The sequence below is a fragment of the Acomys minous genome (assembly GCF_964271855.1).
Source record: "Acomys minous genome assembly, chromosome: 9".
Classification (NCBI taxonomy): Eukaryota; Metazoa; Chordata; class Mammalia; order Rodentia; family Muridae; genus Acomys; species Acomys minous.
The window spans coordinates 68,436,472-68,462,355 of NC_140490.1; the positions used below are offsets into that span (position 1 = coordinate 68,436,472).

Sequence of the window (25,884 nt, forward strand, 5' to 3'; positions counted from 1 at the left end):
GAAACCTGCCATTTCTTACGTGGCACTCCGTGCTGCCTGTCAGTCGCATCATGTTACCTGTGGCTGAAGCCTGCCTTTCTTTCCCAGTTCCTGGGAAGTGCTGCCCTCATCTCTGTTCCTTGATTGACTTGCTTGTGAGAGAGAAATGAATTGCCACTTTGTCCTAGTAGTGGAATTCAATGAGTTAAACATGGTACAGCTTCAGGCACTTTAATAAGGAAGGTAGTGACCACCAGGACCTTCCATGGTCACAATCACCTTACTGTCACTGTCACACTCAGCATCACCATTGTTATCTCTGTTGATATCACTGTCACCTTCACTGTCACCATCATCGTTATAATTGACACCCCTGCTGTCACCCTCACTGCCACTGCCACCACCAGTCACTACCATATCATTGTCACACTACCTGTTGATAACACCGTCACCCTCACCATCACCACCGCCATTCCTATCAGTGCCATCCTCACCGTCACAACCCCTCACCCTTACCATAACCATCATCATCACACACACTGTCAGCGTCACTACCAGTGTGACCTTTCACTGCCTCTCACATTCCCCACTTGCTCCTTCCCATGCGTCACTGCAGATCTCTCTGTGTTCACACACTGTGTAGTTTGGCTTTGGCGTGTCTGGCTGGGAGCAGCATTGCTCACTCAGTGCTATGCTTGACTCCAGCCCTGACTCACGCTGTCACCACTGGCCATGCTTCGGTTAAATGCTGCAGGGCTGGATGGTGGTCCATCCAGTCACACATTATTCTGATTGTAGAATTGTACTAGGAGTGTTTGGAAATTAAAATTGATTCATGAGTCTCACCATCTCATGTGCACATGTTCACCAACACACTAATACATACGTGTCAACTGCTAGTGGGAAATTTCCCCAGGCTATCATTTGCTGATGTGGTGCCAGAAACCATAGGCAGGTTCTAAGCTAAGATTCACTTCTCATTATTCCTGTTATTCCGGGAAAGTGATTCTCAGAAGAGCCCTTTTCTTATGATCATCAATTCATTAGCATATTTCCAATGAAGAATTCAAAGGCACTGATAGGTTAAGTAGGCAAGCAAAAATTACTTTTCATGCCGCCACTCCTTGGGTCCAGCCTTCCTGCTGTGCTCGGACTGTCCGTACATGCGTGCAGAACCACATGCTGTGCTGTGATTGGTGTTTCACAAACTGTTGTCACTCAGTGCACTGGATTGTTGGGGTTGCTAAGACCTCACTTTCAAGGTCCACAAGATGACCCAGCCCAAGGGATGACACTCTGTAATTTATTTAAATAACCTACCACACACATCACCTTAAGTTCTTCAGCAATACCAGTGCCGCTGATGTGAGCCTGGCCACTCACTTTGCTTATTTCTTGGATTTCCTTTGGGATGAATCTCCTTAAGCAGAATGACTAGCTCAAAGAGTGTTTGTATATTTTCGAGCTTTCATGGTGATTGCCACCTTCTCCTAGTATTTTGAATAAATCTGTTCATATCCTCACCACCACTGAATATTATTTTCCCTTTTCTTTTGTTTTTCTTTTCTTTCTTTTTCTCTGCCCACCCCACTTCTTCTTTCATGTACCATACTTTGCCTTGAGGTTCCTTCTTCTGTAGCTCAGGCTGGCTTCTAATTCTTGGCAATCCTTCTGCCTCAGCCTCCTAAGTGCAACTCAGGGTTATAGTCATGAGCCATGTGCACTTTGGCCTTTTTGTCCTCTCCAGCAAGCAACAGTTTGATGTTCTTTTCTCTAATTGCAGTGCGTGGCTTTCCACCTGCCTAATGTTGCAGCCTTTAAGGCAGTTAGTTTCTTGTGTGTTTTTTGTTGCTACTTTATAACTGTAACTTTGCTGCTGTTGTGAATTGTAACGTAAATGTCTATGTTGTTTGAAGGTCTTTTAGGGATCACAACCCACAGGTCAAGAACCACCGGCTTAGGCCATTTCCCCCACTTTTCTGTAGACCTTTGTGTATCTTCTTGGAATGTTGATACTTGGCAATAGTAATTAGTTTTCTATTTACGATGTTACTCTTTCTTTGTTAATGGATGTAACTTCTCCACACATACTAATATGCAAATGTGTCCCTTTATTTGTTAATTATGGTAAAACAAATGGAGGGGCACAGTGACTGTCTGTTCTTCACAGGACAGGCTTTGGTTGTCCTCACAGTGGAGCAGGAATAGGGTAAAGGCAGAGCAGGTGTGCTTGGGTGAGGACAGACCACCCTGCCTGAGCCTGTTACCACTGAAGTTCCCCTCCCCTACTCGTCTCTTTCAGATCATGCAAGAGTCCATTTCAAATATGGTTTGATAAAATAGGGTCTGAGGAATTTTAAATTGTCCTTTTAAGACATGTATCGAATTGTTCAATTTGAAAAATGCTGTTTTCTTAAAGGCACATTTGTAGGTTCTGAAAAGCTTAGAGTTTTGAAATATTTTAGTTCCTAGAAAACATGGATATTCATAGATCCATAATAGAAGACAGATTAAAAAAAATTCCCCCTGGCTCCCACCACACACACTCACCTCAGACACTCAATGCCTGATGGCTTTCTGGACTCTGGCTTCCTGCTGGCTGGCAGATTATGTCAAGTAGGACCATCTGGTGCCACCTTTTCCAGCTGTAAACTCTCCAATCATGAATACCAAGTGTGGTCCGACTCCCACGATAACCAGAGCTGAGAATGGCATGCCAGTGTGTGGTGCATCTGTGTTGTACGCCCTGCGTTTCCCCGGTGGTGTAGCTGTGTAACTTCCTGCCGCTTGTGAGCTTATTAACACAGGCCTCGTGTGAACACAGGCTTTGGGGTGGAGGGGAGACTTCTGCTTCAGGAGCGAGAAGCTGGCTTGGTAACAGGGTCTCTCTGGAGTCTCCTCAGAGGCTGGCTATTTGCCAAGGGCCTCTTTGCTGTCGGGATTAATTTGGCCTTCACACTTTGGAATTTATTTATTGGGTTTTACAATACTTCACTTAAATACGCGGGCTAATAAATGATTTTCTTAATAAGAGCCTGGTATTGTCCAAACATTTTAGGCTCAGCCATTCCTAGGAGCTGGGGAGATGACTGGGGAGAAAGCAAAGTACTTTCTTTCTAAGTGTGAGATCCTGAGTTTGATTTTCAGAAACCACATGAAAAGCATAACAAAAGCAAACCATCAAGCCTGGGGGCAGAGACTTGTCCTCCAGCACTGAGGAGGTAGAGGAGATGAATCTGGCACTCAGGAGCTGGTCAGCTTAACCTAACTGGTAGGCCAGAGCAGTGAGGCAACCTGTCTCAGCAAACCAGGTGGGCTTCTCCTGAGGTTGACCTATTACCTCCACGTGAACACTTGTACACCCGCTCCCTGAGACACACATATCCATATGAACATACACACACAGTTAAAGAGGAATATAGATGACAGGATAAAAGAAAAATGTTGGTCACTTATAAATTCATATAGCCTCTCTCTCTCTCTCTCTCTCTCTCTCTCTCTCTCTCTCTCTCTCTCTCTCTCTCTCTCGTGTGTGTGTGTGTGTGTGTGTGTGTGTGTGTGTGTGTGTGTTTGTAACAGAGGGCTACTTTGGGATGTTAACATTGCCTCTAGGCCCCTGGAAGGTCTGGTTGTGAAGCAGTTAATCCCATGTCCTTGCATCAGATGCTCTTGATCCTTGTATGGCTGGTCACAGTTGCCTTGCTGGATCCTGAGCATGGTTGTCCCTCAGGGTCTGTGGGACAGTAGAGACTGGTTTCAGCTTCGTCTCCTCCTCCACGTGCCAAGTCCCTTATATAAAGTGGCAGAGCCCTGGCATACAGCCCACACGCCTCTAGGTTACTTATAATACCTGACACAATATTAATCTGTATGAATAGCTACTGCCTTAGTTTGCGCTCTATTGCTATGATAAAGCACTAATCAAAACCAACTTAGGTAGAAAAAGGTTTACTTAGCTTATAGGTTACTCAGGGGAAGCCAGGGCTGGAACTCAGGGCAGGGACCTGGAGGCAGGAACTGGAGCAGAGACCATGGAGAGGAGTGTTGCTTATTCACTTGCTCCTAATGGCTTGCTCAGCCTGCTTTCTTACAAGTCCCAGGGCCACCTGCTGTTGGGTGGCACCACCCCCAGTGAGCTGGATCTTCCCACATCAATCATTAAGCAAGAATATGCCCCACAGATTTAACTACAGGAACTCTGATGGGGGTATTTTCTCAACTGAGATTCCATCTTCTCTGATGGCTCTGGCTTGTGTCAGGTTGACAAAAAACTTCCCAGCACATATGCATACGTGTGTGTGTGTGTGTGTGTGTGTGTGTGTGTGTGTGTGTGTGTGATAAGTCTCTATATAGCTAAGTCTAACCTTGAATTTGTAGTGGCTTTTTTTGTTTTTAAAGGACAGCCTCATACTGCTTGGTCTTGCCTCTAACAATGAAGATCAGGTTGCCTTTTAAAGCCTTGGCAATCCTGTTTTACCTCTGCTTCCCTAGTGCTGGATGTCAGATATAAACTATAACTTTAAAACAAAAATGGAATATTTCTGTGATGGTTGACTGAACCCATAGATGCAGAGTCCACAGGGATGAAATCCCCCTGTGTCAGTCTGTCTGTGTCTGCCATTGAGCTAGCCTGTAGATTGGCAGGTGATATCTTTGAGTTTCAGATACCTCTGCCTAGCATACGTTTGGAAAGAATATTGGAAAAAGTCTCTCTCACTCTCTCTCTCTTTCCATATATATATATGATATATTATATATATATATATCCATATATTATACATTGTTATTTCTATGTGTTTATAATATATAATATATGATATATTACAAACAGATATATTATAATTTATATATTATATAATATATAAATATATCTATTTACTTATAGATAAGTATATGTGTATATATAAATACACTTAAATAGAAGAATATATTCCTCTATATCCCCAGTACATATACAGCCCAAATGCATGTGTAGCATTTAAATACTATTCACTAGTTAAGAATCATCTCGTAGGATCAAATGTAGGCTCAAAGTCATCAGCTAGGTGGCTTTCATCACTCTGGGACTTGAAAGGAAAACACTTTCTGTTCTTGGATAAATTGGGAGACTGAGGTTCCGGCTGTCTGTGCAGTCTGCCTTCCCAGAGGGATTGCCCTCCACGGACAGAGCTCTGGCCCCTCAGGTCTGGCAGTTTGATTTGACCTTAGGGCTGTTTGTGGGAACTTGGGAGCCTCATTTTGTTTCTTGGAGTGGACACTGATCTTGGATGGTTTCTCTTGTTGCAGGGGTGAGCAGCCTTTGTCAGGCCCTCAGTGCCAACCCTCTGACTGCCTCTACCCTCACCCACCTGGACCTCTCAGGGAATGCCCTCCGTGGAGATGACCTCTCGGTAAGTTTCCCATTCATTCAGGCCCCAAAGGGGCCATTTTCACAAGCCTGTCAACATGTTTAACTCTGCTGTCACAGCCTGTTCCTCTACCTTGCTCATAACCACCACACTTTAAAATCAGGTTAAAAGCTTGTGAAGTGTTATTGTGAAAACTCCAGAGCCTGCCTTAATTGAATGTAGCCTGTCACCATAATTAAGTTGTTTTTTCATTTAGTCATGCTGCTGAGGTTCAGATCCTTTTCGGAAATTCGATTTCATCATTTAAAAGTGTTGTTGGGACCCAAGCTCTGTGTGTTTGTTTTGAGAGAAGGTGTCTACCTAGATAGAGCTCACTATGTAGTCAGCCAGGCTCGCTTTTAGCTCACAGTGATTGTCCTAACTCACTCAATCCCTCCAGTGCTCGAATTGAGGGTACAAACCAGGTGCCTAGCTTTTGTTTGTTTGTTTAGGTGGCTATTAAAAGGGGCTATGCAGAGACCCCCTCCCCCCAGTTACAGACTGCTCCATAAGTCAGATAAAAATAAGCAGGAGCTACTCATTAGAGTTTGGTTGTGAAGGCCAAAATAAGTAAATAAAAGAAAAATGCCCCTCAAGTCTTACAAGATATCTTATCACTTGGATAGTACTGTACATGTTCGACAGAGCTTGCTATTGTGCACGGTTAGTAATGATCTCATTACACAGCGAACTGTCCCTTGTCCTCACCAGGCTATAGTTTAGGACAAATCTCCCTTTGGCAACAGGGCATGCAGATAGTGGGCATTTGAAAGGGGCCTTCATTTGTATACTTCTGTCTTAGTTAGGGTTTCTGTTGCTCTGAAGGGACACCAGGACCATGGTAACTCTTAGAATGGAAAACATTGAATTGGGGCTGGCTTACAGTTTCAGAGGTTTAGTCCACTATGAGCATGGCGGGAAGCATGGTGACATGCAGGCAGACATGGAGCTGGAGAAGGAGCAGCAGGAAGGAGACTGTGTGCCACACTGGAAGCCTCAGGGCCTGCCCCCACAGTGACACACTTCCTCCAACAAGGCCACACCTCCTAATCGTGCCACTCCCTATGGCCGAGCGTGCAAACACATGAGTCCATGGGGATCAATCCCAGTCAACCCACCACAACTACCACTCCACAGAGATGAGAAACACTGGAATTTATTATCATTTCTTTTGTTTCACTACCTATAAGGCTGGGTAAATGAAAGCTCTGTGTGTGTGTGTGTGTGTGTGTGTGTGTGTGTGTGTGTGTGTGTTTAGTTTGACCGAACCCCACCCCCTTTCCCATTTGAAATCATTTGAACAGAGCTTCTTTCCCGCTGTCTCCTGACTTTCCAGTTTTCATGTCTGGTGTCCACTTCACTGATAATCCTTAAACCCACTTCCTCCCAAGACAGAACAAGGAGCTCCATGGGAAAACCCGCAGCCTTGTGGTGGCACAGGTGGAGGGCTAGAGGGAAGCATGAAGGAGGAGGCATGCTGGGTGTGGCAGTACATCCCTAGTACTCAGGAGGCCGAGGCAGGAGGATTGCCATGAGCTTTAGTTCGAGGTCAGCCTGGGCTACAAAATGAGTTCTAGGTCAGCCTGGGTTACAGAGTAAGGCCAAGTCTCAAAAAAATAAAATGGGTGCTGGAGAGATGGTTCCGTGTTTAACTGAGCACCCACGTGGCAGCTCACAATCACCTGCAACACTAGTTCCCGGGTATCTGATGCCCTCTCCTGTCTGTGTGGGCTCCTGTGTGCATGGATGTGGTGTGGTGCACATGCGTACATTCATCTGTATACTCATAAAATAAATAAGTAAATATTTTGAGATAAAATAAATGAAACAAAAGCAAAAGCAGACAAAAAAAAAAGGGGGGCTGAAATTAAATAATAAGACAGATCTATAATAGGAATAATGGTCTCCAACAACAAAATAGCTCCACACTTCCTGGTCCAGGGGTACAGCTTGCTCCGGTTTGCCTCTGGGTGCAGTGGAGGGCAGTGACAGGGCCCAGGGAGCATTGGCTCCCAGCCAGGGACACATCAAGGCTCTAGAGTCCTCAGCAGGTGCCCAGACTCACCTGGCCTCATGCTTTCTGAAAAAGCCCCGTGCAAAGGGCTTGTCAGTCCTCCAGAAGAGCTCCCCCAGCTGGTCGAAGGAAGCAAAGCCACAGCAAGATAAAAATGCCTTCCCCTGGGAGCTGGAACCAAAGCCAGAGGAGTCCATACAGATGAAGGCAACATGTTTCTTCTGACCCGGACCTGGCCACCATGCCATCGGTTCTGGGCCCCTGGTTATCCCAGAGAATCTGCAGGCTAGTTTTGTGTTCTTTTGAATTCCTTACTGGAAAGGAATTTTGTGAAGTACCTTAGGATCACAACTGCAGCATTTAGTAAGCGTTGGCTCAGGATGGAGGCTCTGTCGGCTTAAGATGTGTGCTTTAAGTAGCTGGTGTCACCTAGTGCAACAGAGGACAAGTGAAGGTTGTCACCTGCAGTGGGAAACTTGAACTGTGTCACTGGAGAGCTCTGGCCCCTGGTTACACTGGGGAAACTAAAGCACACCAGAGGGATTTATTTCATTGTTTTCATGCCCATGCAAGGTTGTGGGGAGTTAGGACATTTTAGGCATTGTGACCCCAAAACCAGAAATTTTAGCAGTACTTGAATTTTGTGTTCTTTTGGGTTTTGTCTTCCTAATGCTTTCCTTGGGACAACCTGGTTAGATTTTTAAAAGTCACTAAAGCTGGCGAGGGGATCATTATATTGGGGAAATGAAAACATAGCCTGAGACCATCTATCTACGCCTCAAATTCAAATAGTACATTTGTCAACTCTGTGAGCAGCGACTGCAATTCAGGTGCTATTTCAGACTCAGCCATTAAAGTTAATTAGCAATGCTCAAATTACAGAATAAAAAACGAACTAATCAAGAAAACAAAGTCATGTGTGAACGGGGGTGGTGGCGGCAGTAAGATTCTTCTTGGCCACATTTTGTTGCCTGTGTAAATTTACTTTAAGTGCCCTTTGGGGTTTTGCTCCTAGGGGAGTAGATAGAGTTACAGAAAAGTCTGCAAACGGTTCTCAGAAACCGTCAAGAAGGTCCTGGGCATGTGGGTGACGGTGGCGTTTTGAAGCATTGAGTTGCATGCGTTTTTCTGGAGCCTAACACTCACTCTTTTGTTCCTTCCCAGCACATGTACAATTTTTTGGCCCAGCCGAACACCATCGTTCATCTGGATTTATCTAACACAGAATGTTCTCTGGACATGGTAATGCCTCTTTCTACCGCTCGGGCTTGCAGAGTGCTTCTTTTGATGGGACGGAAGCCCGTCTCTTTAGTAACAAATTCTCATGGACCCAGAATTACATAAACGTGCTGCCATCCTGGTTCTTCCTCAGGTGTGTGGTGCTCTCCTCCGGGGTTGCCTTCAGTGTCTCGCTGTGCTCAACCTCTCCAGATCTGTCTTCTCTCACAGGTATGGCTGTCTCCCGGCTGCCGATGCTGTCTTAGAGTCTCTTCTTCTGGGAGGGGTTGTGTGGGAGAATGGTCGCAGCGTGATTGGTGGAAGGAGAATCTGTTATTGTTGTTGTTGTTGTTGCTTGAGACAGCATCTCACACACTATAGCCCATCTTCCTGCCTCTGCTTCCCGAGAGCTGAGCTTACAGGCTTATGGACCACCATAGCTGGCTTGGAAAGTAAATATACAAGAAAGATGGTCTTAAATCAGAGCTGTAAGTTTTGGGCCTTGAAGGTTAAGATTTTTTTTTTTATTGCATTGATTTTGTTCGTTTGTTTTGTGGATTTTTGTTTTTGTTTTTATTTTTTTAAGATAGGGTTTCTCTGTATAGCCTTAGCTGTCCTGGACTTGCTGTGTAGACCAGTCTGGCCTGGAACTCACAGAGATGCGCCTGACTCTTGTTGCATTGCTTTAAAACATAAATTTTAAGGGTCTTGTCTATCACATAAGCCTGCTTATATGAACTGCATGATAGTGTATGTTTTCACATATGTACCCTCTCTTAATATAATAAAACCCCTTTTAAAATGTTTACAACATCTCCTCAGTGATAAGGTTAAAAGTAAATATGAACAGCCTCTGGGAACAAAGAAGAACGGTCACCCTGGAGCTAGCGTTTGTGATTTGTAGGAGGGGAGGGCTGATTACAGCCACTCAGTTCTACCTCCAGACTCACACCTGCCGACGTCGTGTATTAGAAGCAGCAAGGATTCATAAACATCAGCCACTGCACAGAGAGAGTGAGGAAGAGCAGTTGTTCTCACAGGTGCACTGTCCACGGCCATTCCGTGCGTTAGTCCAGGTCAACCCTCGCCACGCAGGGTCATGAGCACATGGCATCAGTAATATTTTGCACATTATACTCTTTAATGATCTGGGGTGTGGCTTAAGAGCAGCGCTCTCTCCATATTTATTAGTTAATCTTTTAAAAGCCTATGTATTCAAGGAAATAACAACTTATTTGGAAAATTCGGTTTGGTGATGCCTTGCAAATATGTCAGTATAGATTTCTAAATACTTTAGGTCCATTCAAGAGCAATATGAGCATTTCTCACATGGTAGCACATGCCTACAATCCCAGGTAGTAGCAGGAGAGTTGGGGGTTCACGGTGATCCTCAGTTATACAGTAAGTTCGAGAACAGCCTAGACAACATAGGACTCTGTCTCAAATAAGCAAACAAAAGAAAATAGAGAGGCGGGGAGAGATGAGCCTTTACGTACCGAAAATGTGCTTCCAGTCTCTCAATAGAGTATGGAAAGTGTCAAGCCTGAGAGGCGGCATGATGAGAGAGTGTTCATCCAGGCTGTCCTGTCTGATATGTTTAGAGGCAGGTCACGGAACCTTACTTTGACAGAGCTGTAATTGACTGAGGAACTGAATTACAGGATGACAGCTCGTCTTATAAAGGTTTCTGTATAATCAGCTCTTTTGAGTTCAGTGGCTGTGAGTTCTGCCATGACTGGCCTTTGTGTATCGCAGAGCGGTGCTAACACATCACGTTGTTGTCCAGATGAAAAATGATGATGAAACTGATAATGCCTGGTACCTTGCTTAGATAGACTCCTGAAAAACCCATTGGTAATTCTTTTAAAATTAGTGAGTTTGTGTTGAGTGCATTTGTATAGATTGTTACCCATGTGAGTCAGATTTTGTTCACATATAGTTCCATAGTCCTGCCCCTCAAGGAGGCTGGGTTGTCCTTGTGTCCTGTGAAGGCTGACCATGTCACCTTCAGCCTGGGAGAAAAATGTCATGTGTCTGGAAAATGTAGCAGAGGGCAGAGCGATCCTGGTAGTGTGTGTCCTCACTCAGAGAGTCACATCACGTCCTTTCACATCCCATTGGTTGCAGGGGCTCACAGGAATAAGCCACCTGTCACTGGGGCAGTGTAAAGGGACAGCGGATATTAGTGAGTGTTAAAACAACCTCAGAGCAGAGGACCAGGAAGAGAAGTATGTCCAAACAGCAATGTAAACCACATTTGCTTACCAAAAAAAGTATACAGAATGTACAAGCCTACAGGCTTTACCATCTGGAAATAGCTCTCTGAGAAATCGAACATCATGTATCCAGCCAGAATCCTGCTTATTCCTAGCCTGACTGTTTCTTTTCTCAGGCGAAGATTCTCATGGCTTATGTTTTTTCCTTGCAAATGCCTGGAGAGTGTCACGTTTTAAGGCATTGCTTTTACAGCTCTCAAGTATCGCTGTTTTTTTGGTTTTTTTTTTTTTAAGGCCTCTGCATGTGGCAGAGCTAGATCCTCGAGGTGCCTGCTGACCTCTGTATGACTTGTAATCATTTGAGTGGCATTGTGGCCATCAGCTGGGTGTTCCATGCTGCTAAACCATTCCCGACTCAGAGAATGGTGAGCCCGTTCCATTACAAACCATCAGAGCACAGGTTTTACTCAGCAGTCAGGCTGGATTCACTTTGACTGACGTAGCAAGAGGAAACATTGTCCAGCCACGTCACTTCCTGCTTTGCCTTTCTTCTAATGCTGGGCCTGCAATGATTAGGTTTACAGTGGGAATGCAGTAGACAGATAGGTTATTGGTCATGCAGGCTTGATGCCATTCAGCTTCTGTGTTGTTCCCAGTTCCACTTGAGGTAACGTCTCATGGACTGTGCCCCTTAGTCTAATCCTACTACCCCCTGGTTGTGGTGGGGCTCATCTCTCACCCCTGCAAGTAGAAGGCAAAAGCAGGAAGATGACCATTTTAGTTCAGCCTTGGGTACATAGTAAAACTACTTCAAAACAAAATGGTGCATTTCTGTCATCCCAGCACTTGGGAGGCGGAGACGGGAGGCTGAGCAGTTTGGTGTTACCTTTGGCTTCCTAGTGAATTTAAGAGCAGCGTGGGTTGCGTGAGATTCTGCCTTAAAAACAGAGCTGCGTGTATGGTTCAATGGCACTTGCCTCTAGCTCCTGGAGTCTCAGGTTTAGTTTCCAGTACTGTCAAAAAATAAGTAGGCAAATAAACAAAGAAACTGGCACTGAGCACATTGCCAGATGCAGCTTCATTTGCACCACAGATACTGTCAGGTGGCAAAGTTTTTAACCTTGATTAATTAACACTCAATCTGTCGTCATCTTCTTCTCCTTCTCCTCCTCCTCCTTTTTCTTCTTCCTATTATTATTATTATTATTATTAATTTTTTCTTGAAGATCAGTGGGCTAAAATACAATGAGTTTATTAGATAGCAAGAATAGGAATAAATCGTCTTGTGGTTATAATGGTCTTAACCACTTAAGTTAGTATTTAGATATTTGCTTCTTTTTTAAAGGGCTACTGGAGAGAGGATTGGTTTTGCGTCTCTCACACATCTGCATATCCAATAAGCAGGATGCATGGAACATAATCACTCTTTTGATGCTTGTTTCTTTTTTTTTTTTCCAGGAAAGGAAAGGAAGTCCCTCCATCTTTCAAGCAGTTTTTCAGCAGTTCTCTGGCTCTGATGCAAATCAATCTTTCAGGCACAAAACTGTCTCCCGAGCCCTTGAAGTGAGTGACTCATTTGTTGTCTCTAGAGCCTTTCAAGTTACATTTGTGATTCCGAATGTGCTGGAAGGAAGGGAGGCAGAACAGGCCCCGTGAGAAAGGCTTCTGAGGCAGGGGAGTGAGCTGCAGGTTGGACGGTGTATCATGTGCGATGGCTGTTGCTCTGCTGTATCTTCTATTACAGTCTTTCCTGTGTCTATTGGGCTTCTGTAAAAGACATCCCATACAAGTTGTGTCCCAGGAAGTTGTGGAAATAGCACAGTGAGCCCCATTTGTGTGTAGCTAATGTGCAAAAGTGCAGGAAGCTTGGGATATTTTTCCAGAGACCGCTGTCTTTGTAACCCTCTCTCTAGCCCTTCTGGACATTCTTTTGTGTATGTTTTAACCAGCGTTGTGCTATTTCTGTGGCTACTACTAGTCTGATTTACTATATATTGTGTCATAGCAAGGAAGTTACAGAGGTAAGAACAGGTGGTGTTTGGTTGGTGAGGTGGCTCAGCAGGGGAAAGCGCGTGTCACACAATCCTGACCACCCGAGATTAAACCCTAGTATCTGTGTAAGGGGGGAGAGGAGAAAACAGACTCCTTGAAGTTGACCTTTGACCTCTACATACTTGTGTCTGCATTCACATATGCATGTGTGCACACATACATACACAACACTGTCTCTTACACACACACACACACACACATATACACTCTCACATATACAAACACACAGGTCAAGATTTGCTTTCTGGTAGCTTGTTTAAACAGCTGTCAGGATTAGTATTCTATAGAGAGCCTTTCACACTTTAATCATGTTGCTGATATACTCAATTGGCTAAGATTTAATTTGATCCTATGATGTGCTTAGTCCTCCTTGTGCATGGAGTAGATTAGGAGACTGGTACCGTCAGGATGGTGGTGGTGGTAAGTTCACAGTGTTCGGAGTGTTTTAAGTGCTGTTGACCTTTGTACACGTAGAATCGCTGTTATTGGCTACTGTGGAGTTCTCACTGTGTGCACACAGTCTGAGAATTGCCGGAAGGACAAAGTCTCAAGGACCTAGCATGGAATATTCCCTTCTTTTCCCATATTCCCTTTGCCCTCATACTCTTTGGGATGAAGGTCCTTTGCCTGGGTGGAGGTCTGCCCGTGTCCTGGTCACTGCCCATGTCAGTGTCAGTTTCCTTCCTGCTGCTCAACTTTGAGCTCATCACGAGGTCTGATTGAGGACTTTTTTCCATTTAGTGGAAGTTTTTTTTTTTAATGTTTTCCTCTTGTTTTTATATTTATCGTGTGTGTGTGTGTGTGTGTGTGTGTGTGTGTGTGTGTGTGTGTGTGCGCGTGCTTGAGTATACTATGCTATATGAGTAGAGGTCAGAGGACAACTTGCAGGAATTGGCTCTGTCCGTCACCTGAGTTACAGGGCTTGAACTCCGGTCATCGGGCCTGGCAGCAAGTGCCTTTACCCACTGAGCCTCCAGAGCCTCTTGTGCACATGTGGATCCAGATGTGCTCCACCACACTGGGCCTCACGGGACTGGCTTGTGGCAGTGGAATCAATCCATTTTCTTAAGAGTTTTTTTTATATCTGGACAATGAATTTAGTCTCCTGAATTTGATGAAGAGAGATAACATCTGCCCTGGGCCTGTAGGGGCCTGGATGGCCAGGGCTCTGTAGATGGCTACAAGACATGTATTATCTTATCGCCAGGGTGTTTGAATCTTCGCCTGTATACTCTGTTAGGTGGCTTAATAAACTCATGTAGCTCTCATTCCACCTTCTGGAACATTGTGGGGCCAGACACCCTCACTGTCTGTTCCTTAGGGAAACCCAGCTTCACTGCTACACTTATAACAATAGCCTAACAATATTCTAATGACCACTGAAGCCATTCTCAAGCCGATGCAGGAGGAACTTTATCTACAGCGAACACAGTTTGATTTCAGTATGCAATTCGGTGGGCTGTGGGTTTCTTTGCATAGCAATCGCAGTGTTTCCAAGGCATGCATTTACGATAGAGTCACCTCCTGTCAGACAGAAGAATGCAGAAGTGTCACGTGCCCACTTCTGTCAGAGGCAGAATGCTGTTGACATTGTCGAAAAGGGGAAGGATGAGTGGTGCCTGGCCTGTGTTTCAGAAAAGGTGTTTATCTTGCAGGCTTTATTCAGCGTGCTTGCTGTGCGTGTGTGTGAGTGTGCCATCGGCACATTGCTGTTCTTCATGTGGAATTGTGTCTGATATGTGTGTGTGTGTGTGTTTCCTTTCCTCAGGGCACTGCTCTTAGGCTTGGCCTGCAATCACAGCCTGAAGGGGGTCTCTCTGGATCTCAGCAGCTGTGAGGTAAGACCACCCTGACAGCACACACTGGAATGGATAACAGCCTCAAAATTGTTTCTGCATTCTTCCGGGGAAAGTGTGATATTGTGATTCCATAGGGAGAAATGAAACAGAAAAACACATTATGCAAGTTTCATGTGTTCTGTGTTTTGCAATTTTATCTACAAGTCACCACAGAACACCTTTCCAATTACACTCCAGTATGCTTTTAATGACTTTCCCCTCATTCTTAGTGCCTGTTGCCTGAGTGTTTGATGACGAATCCCCATGATATAAAGCCGTAAACCAGCTTCACCATCATGAAACGCAGTGCTCCACATGGCTGACGGGGGACAACTGTGTAGAGCTGAACTCGGATTCATAGGATGCAAAACAGAATGGCTCTCTTCTTGCTAGCTCTTTTTAGCATCTTGGTTTAGGACAGGACCATTCAAATACCTCTTGAAATTACACAGTGGCCCTGAACACCTGCACTGGAGAAGCCCTCAGAGGAGAATGAAGGACTGAGTGTGTTAGAGGTGCCTAGACTTTCCTTCTCTCGAAACTGTCAGTGCATGTGGAGGTTAGTGGGACAATCCCCAGGTGCAGACACTTGGCCTGATGTAAGCCTCGCTTTGCCCACTGTATCCTCCCCATCTCTTTTCCCAGGCTGGAAGGGAGTCTCCACTCCTGTTTTGCCTTTAGCCTTGCTGTGCTATGCTCCCTACCAGCCCTCTTCCTCCTCAAGGGTACTCTCCTTGAGCATCTAAGCCCATCACTGTGTCATCTTAGGTGGCCTGGCTGATGGTCTGTTTATTGCTGTGACAAATATCTGACAAAAGGACCTTAGGGAAGGAAGGTTTTCTTTCTGCTCACTCTTTAAGGCTGTGGTCCATCGTCTCAGGAAGGTCTGGTGCTTATATTATAGCCATAGCCCAAAGCAGAGCAATGAGGCTGGCGCTGCTTGCTTTTACCTCTTAAGTGAATCCAGGACGTCAGTTTCTGGGCTGCTGCTGCCTACACCATGTGGGGCTTTCTCCCTCAGTTAAACTGCTCTGGGAATGCCCCCTCCCCCCAGCCATGCCCAGAGATGTGCCTTCTAGGTGATTCTGGATCCGGTCTGAGCTGAGAGTGCAGATGAGCCATCACTGATGACGTCACTGAATCTCAGCATGTGTGCATGATAGAAGTAGGATTAGTATTCCCCATAGGACGGTGTCCCAAGCTCGGAAAGGGTCCTGTTTGGAAATGTATCCTACGGCGTCCTTCATGGCTTGTGTTCCTGTCTCTCTCTCTGCCCGCCACATTCCCTCCTTGACATACAGCACTCACACAACTTTAAGATTGGCTCTTTTGCTTGCCAAGCTAGGTTGTGGCTTTCCGGAGGGCAGTGTTTGTGTGACACTTACATGGTCTCCCTTACTGCTTCACAAAATGGCCAGGCACCAAGCTAAAGCTAGATGCTGAGTGAGCGAGGTTTATTACGTGCATGAAGAGTCTAGAAGTTGACAAGACTCGAACTGTGCCATATGAGATATCAGTTTTGGGATTTTGCATTAGTTTTGCTGTGAAGGTCACTTTTGTGATCTATTTAGTCTTATTGTTTTGGAAAAGCAAAACTTCACATAAGTAAAAAACAAAAATGAAACAAAAAAAACCTCTAGAATATTAATTTTGGGTAACAGAGCTATGAATGTGATCGTTGGCCCTCTGTTTGTAAAGACAGGCATGAAGTAGAAACCAACTCTAGCCACCTGAGTGTTTCTCTCCCTAACGTTTTGCTAAGGGCATGCCAGCAATAAGACCCATTCACCGCGGGCGTGAGATGATGGGAGCTGCTCGCGGTCACTCTTTCAGGAAGTTGATGAGATGGCCACGACCAAACACATGTGAAGCGACACTAGCTGTGACTCAGCTGCTGTTGTTTTCAGCCTGATGAGACATTTTGTCACCATGATAGGCACACGCGATCTGTTGGCCTCATGTGCAGACGAGGAAACAGTGAATTCTAAAGTATTTGAAGCAATCCAGCTCTCTGTGAATACCAAGACTGGCAATCATTAGAACACTGATTATGATATCATTTATAATGCTAAGACAGCCAGCCCTATACGTGTCTTAGCCTTGTGTTCTTCCATAGTTTTATAGCTGCAGTTACAGGGCCAATGACCTCACTGCCTGGTTATATGTTACATTGCTGCTCATTAAAATTGGTGAAGCACAAAATTATTTTCTAAGCTGTTACAGTGTGTTTTTTTTTTTTTTTTTTTTTTTTTTTTTTTTTTTTTTGGCCCGCACTTGCTTCCTAGGACTAGATGTCCAGATGTAGCTGAATTTTTATTTTCTCCTCTTCACAGCACAGCCAACCTCCCCAAAAGCATATTTGGAATTACAGGATAATCTGTGCTGGACACTTGATGTTTCCTGGGTTTAACAACCACTCCCCTGTTTTGGGTACTTTAGAGTTTATGCATTACTCTCAGAAAGAATCTTTCCTTAATGTAGGAATGTTCTTTTGCTATTAATTCCCCGTTTCTCCCTCTTAGACACAGCTTTCTGCAATCTCAACATGCTAGTCAGAATCATGGAAGAATTCCACACTTAGCTTTCTCCCCATGACCAGATAAATTCAATTTTTTAAAATAATGTTGAAAGGTATATTAAGTGTTTGAGAGACTGGGTCTCTTGTAGACCACCTGTCCTTAAAATTGCTTTGTAGTCAAGGATGACCCTGAATGCTAATCCCAAGGACTGGGACTACAAGCCTGTGCTATCATACCTGCATCCCTATTAGATGTAGGCTTGAGTGTTGGTTTGCCTTTTCACTTAGGACTATGTCATGTATAGTGCTACACCTCCTTGAGTAAGAGGACACTCTCATGAGGAAATTAAATTGTTCAGTGATGCTGTAACACTTAACTGCTCTTTCTTTTCTTTCTTTCTTTCTTTTCTTTTCTTTTCTTTTTTTCTTTTTTCTTTTTTCTTTTCTTTTCTTTTTTTTTTTGAGATGATCTTATATCTTACATGTCTCTATGGATAGTAGCCAGGGACTCTCTATGTAGACCAGGTAGGCCAGATCAAATTTGTAGCAATCCTCAATTTCCAAATGTGAGAATTACAAGTGTGTACCACCACACTGGCTCCATTTTATTTATTTATTTATTTTTTTTTTTTATTGTCTGTTGGTTATTGTTTGAGCCAAGGTCTCTCTCTCTTGTCCGTGCAGTAGTGGAACTCACCATGTAGCACAATATGGCTTGAAGCTCACCATATTCCCAAAGTAACTTCCTGAGTGCTTGGATTATACCTGTACTACCAGCCACTGCCTTACCCGGCTCAATCCTGCTTTCTTTTAGATAATGCTAGCATGTGGGATGCAAACGAGTGGGATTTAAAAGCCAGTTTTTTATTCACATATGCACACATGGCTCTAATTATGCAAATTCATTTAAAAGGATTTTCATTTACAGTAATGGAAACACTTTTACTGTTTTGGGAAAGCTTTAGCTTTAAGGGAATGTTGGGCACCTAATGACCTGTAAATGTAATTGAATATTCTTGGTAACTAAAGATGATTTATTTAAATTTTTGGACTGTGTTAGTAAGCACCTTCTAGTTGGAAGCATCTCTTGGAATTGACTCTTTAGGCTGTGTGTTGATAGAGACTTCAGCTCTGTCTTCAATCTTGTCCTGCCTGCTGCTGATAATGCCTTTTTTTTTTTCCTCCTTGCACTTCCCTTAGCTTGGCCACTGTGTAAGTACTTCATACATCAATAACTTAGGATGTGCTCAACTATTTCATTATTTTTGAGTGTTGAAAAGCATACTAGTTTTGTGTGTCTATGCTTAATCACCACAAACATTTACAAAATGAACAAAATTGATCACTACATGTCATTTACGGTTCCCATACCTTTAAAGGGAGTATTTTACTGCGCTTTACAATGATAGAGTGCAAGCATTTTCTTGGACGATTTTATTTGCCCACGGGAATCCCTATCAGCACGGACACATCAGAAAGGCTAGTGAGTGTGGGCTTTCCTTCTTACGTCTCCCCCTTTTCATGCTCCGAAGATCACACTGTGCTTCTTGATCTGCTTCCTTTAACTCTGGCATTGTGTGAGGCAAGCCTGCTTCCAGTGTTAGCAAAGCCGGGACTGGAGCAATGCATCTCAGCAGCTGCTTACCGTGAAGAACCTGGCTTTTCTTATATTTCTGCTTACTTTTAAACTTGGTAGTCTCAAGGTGACACGTTTATAACACATATTTAGAATTAATTGCTGGAAAGATCTACAAAAACAAAATATACATGCCTCCTCCCCCATTTTTATTATTATGTGCAATAGGCCTACAATTGCTCCTAAGTTCTCGGAGGGATTTATTTGATTTCTGACCTTACCCTATACCAGGTATGAGCCTGCAGGTGGCTCTTGAAATAGTGTATTGCTGAGAGCCTTGAGAGATGCCAGTGAGGGCCGGAGAGATGGCTCAGTGCTTAAGCAACCCCTAGCTCTAGGTCTCCTGCTCTCTGAGAGTACCCAAGCACGTGTATATATGCACACACACACAATAGATGGATAGACAGACAGACAAATAGACAGAAGATAGATAGACAGATAGATGATTGATAGATAAAATTATAATAAGAACTAAAATAAATTTAAAACTTTTATGTTGGGGTAAAAACAAACAAACAAGATTTGTATGGAGTTGCCATGGTGACACAGGCTCGACAGAACACGTGTACCTCATAAACAGCTCTCACATGGTCTGTGTATAAAAGATTTGAGAATGCCAGATTGCAGTGACCACAGGAGTCCTTGAAAGCAACTCATCTCCATGGTCATGGCCACTGGAGAGTGTGTGTAGTCAGACAAGCTCTCCGCTGTAGGCTTGGTCTCTGTTACCCTGGGAGCCCGCAGATCAGTCTCTTTGAGAGGTCTCCCTCTCAAAGGCACCTGACAGGAATTTGCTGTCACCTTAAAATAATATTTCCCAAAGTATTCCTGTACAAAGAGTGACCCCAAAGATCCGTGCTTAACATACAAGAGTGCACAGCAGTTTGTCGGTTTACCCACAAGGCATCACAAAACTATTGCATATGAAATACGAAGGGACGATTCTTTAAATTCTGTATCAGTTTGAACACATAGAAAATGGTATCTCGAACATATACAGGGGGAGGTAATCCCCCTCAGGAACAGTCATAGGAGAGGGGAATAAGAGGAAAATGGGAGGGAGGAAAGAATGGGAGGATACAAGGGATGGGATAACCATTGAGATGTAACAAGAATAAATTAATAAAGGAGAAAAAAATAAATAAAAAAAAAGAAAGAAAATGGTATCTCATACATTTAGTGTAGGAATTGATATCAATGCTGCCAGAGTGTGTCATGTTCCTGGGTATGCAGTGGATTCCTAATGAATGATAACTGGTCTTCTCCTGAGCAGGAAGGACCACAATGCAGGCACTTTGCATCCTGCGGGAAGGCCTATGGTAGTCTAGTGCTATTGTAGACTTAAGAAGGTGTGAGCCCCTAATACTTGCTTTGACTTCTTAGGGGAAGACTGGGGTGGGGGAGCTTGTCTCCCACGGCTGCCCTGCTGCTCCCTCGATAGATGAGGCAAACCTTGGAAGCAGAGGCAATGGCTTGAAACACTAGTGTTCTCATGTCCGAAAGGATTTGCTCAGTTTCCAGAATTAGAATAAAAGTTTGTGTGTGTTGACACGCATTGCCTTCTTGTTGTTGTTTGTGTTGTTTTGTTTTGTTTCTTGTTGCTGGAGACGAGGTCTAGGGCCTTGAGAACGCCAGATAAGCGCCCTACCACTGAGCTACACTACTTCCCCGGCTCTCTGCTTAGCAGTTAAACTTGACCTGCCTTTCTCCACTTTCCCCCCTCTTCTTTTGTAAAGAATCCGGGGATTTAATAATGGATTGTGTGGTGTAGGAAACAGTATCATTCCTTTACCGGTGATGTTAGCATTCTCCATTTACAGCTGTTTGAAGTTGATGAACCTTCACTTTTTTTTTCCCACGGCTGATTTTAAGACACCCTGTTAGTAATTTTTCAGTCTCTCCTGCAGCAGGAAGAGGGCCTTACTTGTATCTGGTCTATTTCTCTAGCTGAGGTCAGGAGGAGCTCAAGTGTTGGAAGGCTGCATCGCTGAGATCCACAACATCACCAGCTTAGATATCTCTGACAATGGTAAGACCCAAAGGAAACGGAAATGCTACTGGACCGAGCAAGGCAAGGGGAGATGGTCCGCTAGCCACAGTCCGATATACAAATTCTAAAACAATGCATACCTCCCTTCCTGTGGTAAATATCTGAGCCCAGCATTATCATATTCTTGGTAGTCATAAAATTGTTTCAAAAAAACTTTTTTTTTACTCAATTAGCTTCATTTCAGCCTGTTAACTTTGCATGGGAAACTTAGGTAACAAGTTACCTAACAGTGAGCACTATGGTGGGAGAGGGGAATCTGGCTGCCCATGTGATTTCTGGCTGCTGCTGACTTTGCACTGACAGACAGTAGAGGATGCTTGGGTAAGTCTTTAGAAAAAGAAGTTTGCCCCTGTGACCTAAGAGGACATGAAAAGAGGGCAGCGAGCTCAGCACAGGCAGTCGGCCCACTGTATGAAGTTGCCTCTCCACTTGTGTTTTGACCCTGTCTTTACTCTTCCTTTCAGGTTTAGAATCGGACTTATCTACCCTAATCGTGTGGCTCAGTAAAAACAGATCAATACAGCACCTGGCGCTGGGCAAAAACTTTAATAATATGAAATCCAAGTAAGATTTTGAATTTTTTATATGACAATGATGAAAAAGAGCCTGCCTCCTGGCAGCTTTTGATTTAATTCCACTGTCCCCAATCTTTAAAATCTCTTTAGAAACCTGACGCCCGTGTTGGACAACTTAGTGCAGATGCTCCAAGATGAGGATTCTGTGAGTATCGCCTGACGCACGGTCCTTCCCGCTTTGTGATTGTTGCCACTGGACTGATGCTGAGGTGCTGCCAGATAAGTTACATGCAGATTTTATCAGTATCTTAAAGGTAGAATGTGCCTTAATAGAGTTTTGAATATTTAAAATTCTATTCTTCAATTTATCAGGAAGGCTAAAACTAAGAACTTTTAAAAAGTATTGTTGTTGTTGTTTGTGGTGGTGGTGGTGGTAGTGTGTGTGTGTGTGTGTGTGTGTGTGTGTGTGTGTGTGTGTGTGTGTTTGTGTGTGTGTATGTCAAAGGACGACTCACAGGTGTCAGCTCCCTTCCTCCCTTCCTTCTGGGGTGGTTTGGAGCTCAGTCTTGGCAGCAGGACTTTACCACCGGCTCAAACTAAGAGATTTTCCAGGGTGTAAATGAACTCTTATGCCTATCTGCATCCGAAGGCTAACAGATGACTCTGCAGACTACCCAGCTGGTTGTCTTCCTGTGCATTATGCTAAGAAAGGTCCTGTTTTCAACTTGGACTTCGTCTAGTAGTATACAGGATTTCCGGCAGTAAGGATGTTTGCTCTCATCTTAAGTGGTTGCTTGTACTCTTGTCATCTTTCTTATATTTTCATGCCTCTTGGTTGCTTCTGAGCAAGACTTAGATCAGAGTGAAGGGGTTTAATTTTGAATAGCATCCTACCGTGCATGAGAAAACGAAGCTACTTACCTGACAAAGCAGACGCATTGCCATGAGTACACTCAGTTGAGAGTGCTGTCTTCTGTTCCATTTTACTGATGACCCTTAAGACTGTCCTTTCCTAGTATACAGTAAGAACAATTATGAAAAGTTATAAAAAACCAATAAGTAAGACTTACATATATAATGTCTAGTCAAAAGGTATTTGGCAACCTTGGAGAAAATATTATCTGTTCTAGCTTGGTGAGTCTTAAGTTTTGCACCTAAATCAATATCTATCAAAGCTTATATTTACCAACCTAAAAATATTTATCTAGACCTAAAAATATCTTCTTAACTCCTAAACAACTAAGCTTAATTTTAAAATTACCTATCTGGTCTCCAACCCCATCAGAGACTTGAGAAGTAATAAATTTAATTACCCAAGTAAACAGGACATGCAGGTTAGCAGCTTCCAAAATGAAAAGCCTAGCCGGTTTGACCAATAAAAGGTCATCACATCTGGGCAGGGCAAATGGGATAGGTGTGGCTAAGGTTTCTGGGTTTTGGGAGACAGGGAGAATCTTAGGAGGAGACCAGAGGAGAGGGGAAGAGGAAGAAGGCTGCGCCTTGGGTTAGGTGGAGGAGAAGCACATGCTCGGCTTGGATGGAGATTTGGCCCAGATGATGATAATTAGCAAGTATTGGGGATTATGGGTGGGCGGTAGCTAAACAGAAATTATTAGAAGCATATGGCATAAGAAGTAGTTTAGGGGATTAATATCTGTCCTGCCCTAGGTTACCTAAAGCTATTTAAACAAAAAACAAAAAACAAAAACCACAAAAACAAAAACCTGTCCTTTCCTTTGCAAAGTTATCCTTAGTCAGGAAACACAGTTTCTAAAGTTCAGATGCCAGTGTGAAGAGTCACACTGTGGGCTGTAGGGTAAATTCTTACATCAGTCAGGCGAAGCATGTCACATCCTGAAAAATAGCACTCCTGCTTTTGAACATCTTCCAGGAAATGATAGGCAATTCTGTGACATTGGTAAGATAACTTCCCTAAGGCAGCCGTGGGGCTGTGGGGTTTGAGTATTTCTGTCTTGCTAGCCCTTTATTCGCACAAAAGGTGGAAATCTCGTTCTTATGCTGTTCTGATGTGAGGCTATAATTTCTAACTTGGGCTAAACAATTTAATTGTTTAATGAATTCTGCTGCTTTGCTGTGTCCTTGCCTGCTAATAATATCAGCATTTTGTTTCTCTTCTATTAGATTACTAAGTCAAGAATAGAATTGGAGTGTAATTCCAATTTTATATGTTTAATTTGACTTTACACCACTCTGCCTCACTAGCATTTCAGAGTTCCTGATACAAGCCCAATTTTAAAAGATTTGGGAACCTGATGTTACAAAATCATACTTAGAATTCATCCCCAAATATGTGTGTTAGTAAATAATTTAAGAAGTTTTAGAGTTGATAAAGAGTATACTAGTTAAAATTCTGATCATTGCTTAAGGGCCTTCAAACTGTTTTTGTAGTTTTAGAGTTTCTTACTTAAAGATAATTTTGATATTTAAAACACACCTGAAAACACATTTGCAGATGACAAATTTGCTATGTAAATGTGAATTCTACCGAGTTACAAGCCTGATTAGTGTGTCTCTAATAACTCTACTGTGAATAGCTTTTTTATTTTTGTCACCGAAAATGATGTGGGTTTTTCAAAAGGCAATTACCATCAATTTTTTTCTTTTACTTATGCAGACCAATTTAAAATGCTAAGGAGTTGAGCCTTGTGCCTTTAAACATCCCACAGGAAACTGGTCCCTTTGGGCCTATTTTTGGTTTTACTTAAGTAAGAGTTGGACATTGAGAAAGTAAGCTCCACCTCTGACACTGCGCCTCTGTGGAACATGCTCCTTGGCAGCCCATGGAATATCATAGTCACCCAGAACTGCAGTGTGTCATCTGCAGCTGTAGATGAAGGTGACTACATCCAGATTTATTCATGATGTGTGACCGTGAGCAGCCAACAGGGCAGAGAATCTTTTCTGAAGGATTGCACAGACACCCATGTTGTAATCCACAGAATAGGATGGTTTTCCCCCCAGAAGAGCCAGTAACCTGGAGACGGAGTCTAGATCAAGCATTAAGTGTTCAGTTAGGATGGCTGTGTGGAAAAACTGACCTCATAAATATGTATGCAGTTCATGCCCTCCTGTTCCCATTATTCTTAAGTGTTAATTGGGATGTATTAGAATTTGAATGCAGTGATGGAATAGTAGTTTGGCAGCTTAGAGATCTGGCATGAGGTCTTCCTGGTATGAGGAAGAAGCCATGACCATGATAGATCATTTTTTGTAGTAGTAGAATAGAGAGTTTCAAAATGGTGAGGCATGGCTATAGCATTTCATGAAGCAGTGTTGCATGTTGGTTTGGGCTTTTTGTTTGTTTGTTTGTTTGGCAACATTAGGTTGCCTGAGTCTGAACAGTTTTCATTGTTTCCATTTATCCAAATGTAAGATATTAAGGACACTGTAGCCAGCTGCTTAGCTCTTCAGCAGAGATGCCATTGCCTTAGCCACCACAAGCCTCTTTCACATGTATAGGACTGACTGTAGCTGGTGTGCTGTTGCCTTCTGATTGTCCTGGGCTAAGTCTGAGCAGCAGCATGTCGTTTGGATGTTGAGGATGGTGGTCAAACCAAGTCACATGACATTGCAGTGTTGATATTTGAATATTTTGTTTCTTATCTTCCTCCTCTTCCTTCTTTTTAAAACAAGGACTCATATAGTGTCATCTGGCCTTAGTTTATCCTCCTGCCTCTACCTCCCACGTGCTGATATCTCATGTACAAGGCACCATGGCTGACTGATGTCTAAATCTTAACTCCATCCCCCTCATCCTGTCCCTTGGCCTTCATTAATAGAGACTTCTTTGATTTCCATACTTATCAGTGCATGATCAGTGGCTACCTGGTGGAGCAGGCACAGGTAGATCTTACATTGTGTTTGCTTGTTGTCATGGAGATTACTCAGGTCCATGCTGTGCCCTAAGTTCATAGGCCACTAAGAGACACCTTGGATTCTTCTAGGCATTTGCCTGCCTGCGATGCCAGAGCTATTTGAGGGAGTAAGGCCAGAGTGGACCAGTCCACATAAGATGTCCTCATTCCGCAGGTCTGAATTGGGGCTTTCAGTGCCTTGTTGCTTCATGTCTTGGAATTCATCCCGTTCTATTAAGCTATGCTTTCATCGAGTCTTGCAAACCCACATGCCCACAGGATTAGGGAGATAGTAGAGTAGGTCGAGTGAGCTAGGCACATGGAGGAAGCCCTGTGAAGTGTTTGATCATGTACTCTGAAGGCCAAATCAAACCTGTGTCCAACCTGAGGGACTTTCAGTCTCTAGTTTAAAGGAACAGAAAGTGTGCTGGTGTGGAGTCAGATACAGTGTGTAGTAAAGTAAACAGGCTATATAGAATTTATTTGTTTGTTTCTTGAAATTCAGGCATATCTTCTGGTGGAAACTTAAGATAGGGTTAAAGGACGGTGACCAAACCTGTTCTCACATAAGCTCCTTGGGGTGGTG

At 43.6% G+C, this 25,884-nt stretch overlaps 1 protein-coding gene across 7 annotated transcripts in view; it reads left to right on the forward strand.

Moving 5' to 3' along the window:
• CARMIL1 (capping protein regulator and myosin 1 linker 1) overlaps window positions 1-25,884 on the forward strand; it is a 260,068-nt gene that overhangs the window by 163,259 nt on the left and 70,925 nt on the right. For all 7 annotated transcript variants that reach the window (XM_084794019.1, XM_084794020.1, XM_084794022.1 and 4 more), the window contains exons 13-20: window positions 5,266-5,369; window positions 8,545-8,622; window positions 8,753-8,829; window positions 12,273-12,377; window positions 14,635-14,704; window positions 20,806-20,887; window positions 21,373-21,472; window positions 21,574-21,628. In XM_084794019.1, coding sequence (XP_084650145.1) covers window positions 5,266-5,369; window positions 8,545-8,622; window positions 8,753-8,829; window positions 12,273-12,377; window positions 14,635-14,704; window positions 20,806-20,887; window positions 21,373-21,472; window positions 21,574-21,628 — 671 coding nt within the window. The remainder of the gene's footprint in view (window positions 1-5,265; window positions 5,370-8,544; window positions 8,623-8,752; window positions 8,830-12,272; window positions 12,378-14,634; window positions 14,705-20,805; window positions 20,888-21,372; window positions 21,473-21,573; window positions 21,629-25,884) is intronic.